The 3,522-nt window shown below is 44.9% G+C and overlaps 1 protein-coding gene across 1 annotated transcript; it reads left to right on the forward strand.

Annotated features, from left to right (window-relative positions):
• Positions 1-664: 664 nt before the first annotated feature.
• Positions 665-3,520, forward strand: NEMAJ01_2375 (uncharacterized protein; the record flags this gene model as incomplete). Its single annotated transcript, XM_047916212.1, has 1 exon — positions 665-3,520. A coding segment is annotated over one exon (2,856 nt), but the record flags the coding sequence as incomplete, so codon positions are not given.
• Between the last annotated feature and the right edge of the window lie 2 nt (positions 3,521-3,522).

The raw sequence follows: 3,522 nt of genomic DNA on the forward strand, positions 1-3,522 counted from the left end.
CAGCCATGCCCGGCAGAGAGAAGAAGCCCGAATTCAATGCATTGTTAATTCGGGTTGTTATTCGGGTTATTCAACTAGCTAGATTTATTAATTGACTTCCTACGCACAGCTTTCCAGCTTGCTTGCGTGCCCATGTTTCTGCTTTGCGCAGCGCCAGCACACACGGTCCCGGAGCACAGACAAAACACGTGCGGCCATATGCTCGCGTTCACACCAGAACCCGTTCGATCTCTGAAGTTAAGCGCGTGACAGCTTTGATAGTACTGCGATGGGAGACCGCGTGGGAACACAGAGTGCTGCACTTTTTGTTTGGGCAAGAAGCGCAAAATGCACGAGCAGCTCTTCCAACGCATGCCCGGCTTTTGCCTCCGGTTCCTGTGCACGCAGCTGCTGAAGAGTTGTAATACAGAAAGTAGTCATGTGAAACATTGTCCTTTGTTTTTTCAACCTGCTTAAACACTTATATATTTAATTTATCCTTGTTTATGGCGTGCTGTTAAACAAATGTCAATTCATCACCTAAACTGTGGTGAATTCTTGGAATTACCACGCCATCGGAGACGACCAAGATCATTGTCGACTTTTTATGATATGGATGCTGAGAGATTGTATATCACTTTAGTGATTAAAATAAGCATAAATACGCGAGCAAATTCAATTCCAGATGCAAAGAAATAAGAAGAACATAATATCAAGTCAATCGATAATCGACAGTCGGGGTTCTCCAAAGGTTAATAAATCTTTACTGGAACTAGCTTTAGACAAGCACACTTACATGCCCCGAATTTACGACATAGTAAATTTACTCGTCACCAAAGAGGGCCACGAGACCTCTACGGCCAACATCAATAGCCAGACTCCACCACTGGTCGCGTTCAAGAACGAACCCCAGATATCCATATACGTGGAGCACAAGATCGGCAACAATGAGTTATGCATCGAACTCAAACTAGTACCACTCAACACTAGCAATGGTACACGAGCGCACTTGTGGCGCCAATACTTCATCGAAAGTATCAAGGGATTCAACTTGTCCCCAGCCAACTTGATGTACGTACTAAAACTACTCCAGATACCACAAGTAGCGGACTTACTCGCTGACGCAACGTCAGTCGATAAGGCATTGGATACGATCGAACGGTACTACATCCAGGCGTGCGATACAACCGCACAACGAAGACCTTTGCAAGACGATTTCTTCCTTATCCAAGGATACAAGGACAAGGTCGACGCCTACACTCGAGCTCATGCTTTGAGATTCCAACTCAAGGTCGAGATGCTCGAGCAGTTCACATATGAGACTTTTGTAAGCGGGCTTGGAGAGCGAACACGGTTACTTTATCCCGTAACGAGAGGCATGATACTCTCAGAGTACGTCGAAAAACTGCACGATGCAGAATTAGTGATTTTGACGAAAGCCAGCGACTACCAAAGTCGGAAACAGGAAGCAGGACCAATGACGGTAGCCACTCCAGCAGTAAAGAAGAATCTTAAGCACCCAAACGTGCGAGAGAACTACTGCGAGATACACCAGAGAGTGGGGCATTCAACCAAAGAGTGCTTCCAGCTCAAGCAGGCACAAGCCCAAGCAGTGGCTAACCAAAAAGCGAGAGAAGAGCGAAAGGCTTCTGCAGCGCAGAAGCGTAGTAACAGTTCTAACCAGGACGAAACAAAAAAAATGAATTTCCAAATGTTTTCAACGAGTCTTTTAAGTAATTCTCCCACTGTACTTCACGCCAAAGTACACGCCCAGGACCAAGAATTCTTGCTGGACACTGGTGCGACGGGAAATTTTATGACTCACGACCAGGCAAAAGCCTTGGGGCTGGACCTATCAAAAGGACAGCCCAAAACCTTTTCCCTTAAAAGCGGAAACCGGATTGCAAAAGTCACTGCAATACAGTTAGACGTCCCGATTACACTACCCAACGACCACCAAGTTGTTATCACACCCTTCTTCATAAGTAAGAAAATTACACTCGATAAGCCGATAGTAGGCTTACAATGGGGGTTAGACCATCAGATGTTAACCCTAAACACCGAGAATTTACGAGGGTCCCTGAACAAGAACACGGGAGAAGAGCCGCAGAACATGAGCGAGCCAGAGTCTAGAGCGGATATTAAGAAGGCGAACACACCGAAGAAAACTAGCACTAAGCCCAACCAAAAGGCCCGTGAGATTCCAACAGAGAAACCACGCGAAGTGTTCAGATTGCCCACATACGGGGATATTACAAAACCGATTAAGAACCAAGAGTTCAACATCAAACTTACATCAGACGAACCAATTCGGATCAAGCATAGTTATTCGATACCCTTAGAGCAACAAGACGCGGTACTACAGGAAGTGAAGCGATTAGAAGCAACAGGAATCATAGAGAAAGCACCGTTCGATGCATATGCATCTCCAGCCTTTCCAGTAGCAAAGAAAAACACTACGGTTCCACGAATTGTCGTAGACTATAGGCGACTAAATAGTATCACCGAAAATATAGCCTTTCCCTTCCCCGATGTTCTACGCACACTGCGAGAAATACCCATCGGCATGAAGTGCTTCTCACAAATCGACTTGAAACAAGGATATCACCAAGTCAAGGTAGCAGATGAAGCCCAAAAATATACTGGATTCATCATCGGTAATCAACACTACATCTACAAGAGAATGCCATTCGGATTGAAAAATGCACCGCAAGTGTTCCAACGTATTATGCAGAATTGTCTAGGGGACCTACCGTTCCTCAAGATATTCCTCGACAGCTTACTCGTTCACTCAAAGAACCAAGAGGAGCATAATGAGCATTTAAAATTGCTATACGAGCGATTGAAGGAGCATAATATCATACTCAATCCAGAAAAGACACACTTTTCACAAACAAAGGTGGAATACTTAGGACACATCGTCACTGAAAAGGGGGTACAGGCCGATATCAAAAAAGTCGCCTTGTTGAAACAAATGCCTCCACCCCATAATCTGAAGACACTACGCAGTCTTCTAGGCCAACTCAATTGGTTCAGACCATACGTGCCGAACCTGTCCAAACAGATCGAAGCTTTTACGAATAAGCTGCAAGGGAAAGATCGCTCTACAAGCAAACGAGCACCCATCGAATGGACAACCGAGGATGAAAAGACCAGACAACACATCTATCAGCAAATTGAAAGACAAATCGTATTAGCAAATCCGAACCCAAATGAAGGATACACGTTATTTACGGATGCTTGTAATACAGGCATTGGAGCTGTGCTCACGCAAGAGCATAAGATAATCGGAATATACAGCAAGAAACTGTTACCGGCGGAAACTCGTTATACTACTGAAGAGCAGGAACTGTTCGCGGTACTGTGTGCGTTAAGACATTTTAAGGCATTTGTACTAGGACGTCCGGTGAAAGTATTTACGGACCATAAGAACCTACTAGCCTTCAGAGACTTTAACACGTCTCGAGCAGAGCGCTGGAAGATGGAACTGATGGAATATGATGTAAATTTACATTATGTACCCGGCAAGCAGAATTTATTAGC

This window comes from Nematocida major (assembly GCF_021653875.1).
Source record: "Nematocida major strain JUm2507 chromosome Unknown 2315, whole genome shotgun sequence".
In the NCBI taxonomy this organism is placed as follows: domain Eukaryota; kingdom Fungi; phylum Microsporidia; genus Nematocida; species Nematocida major.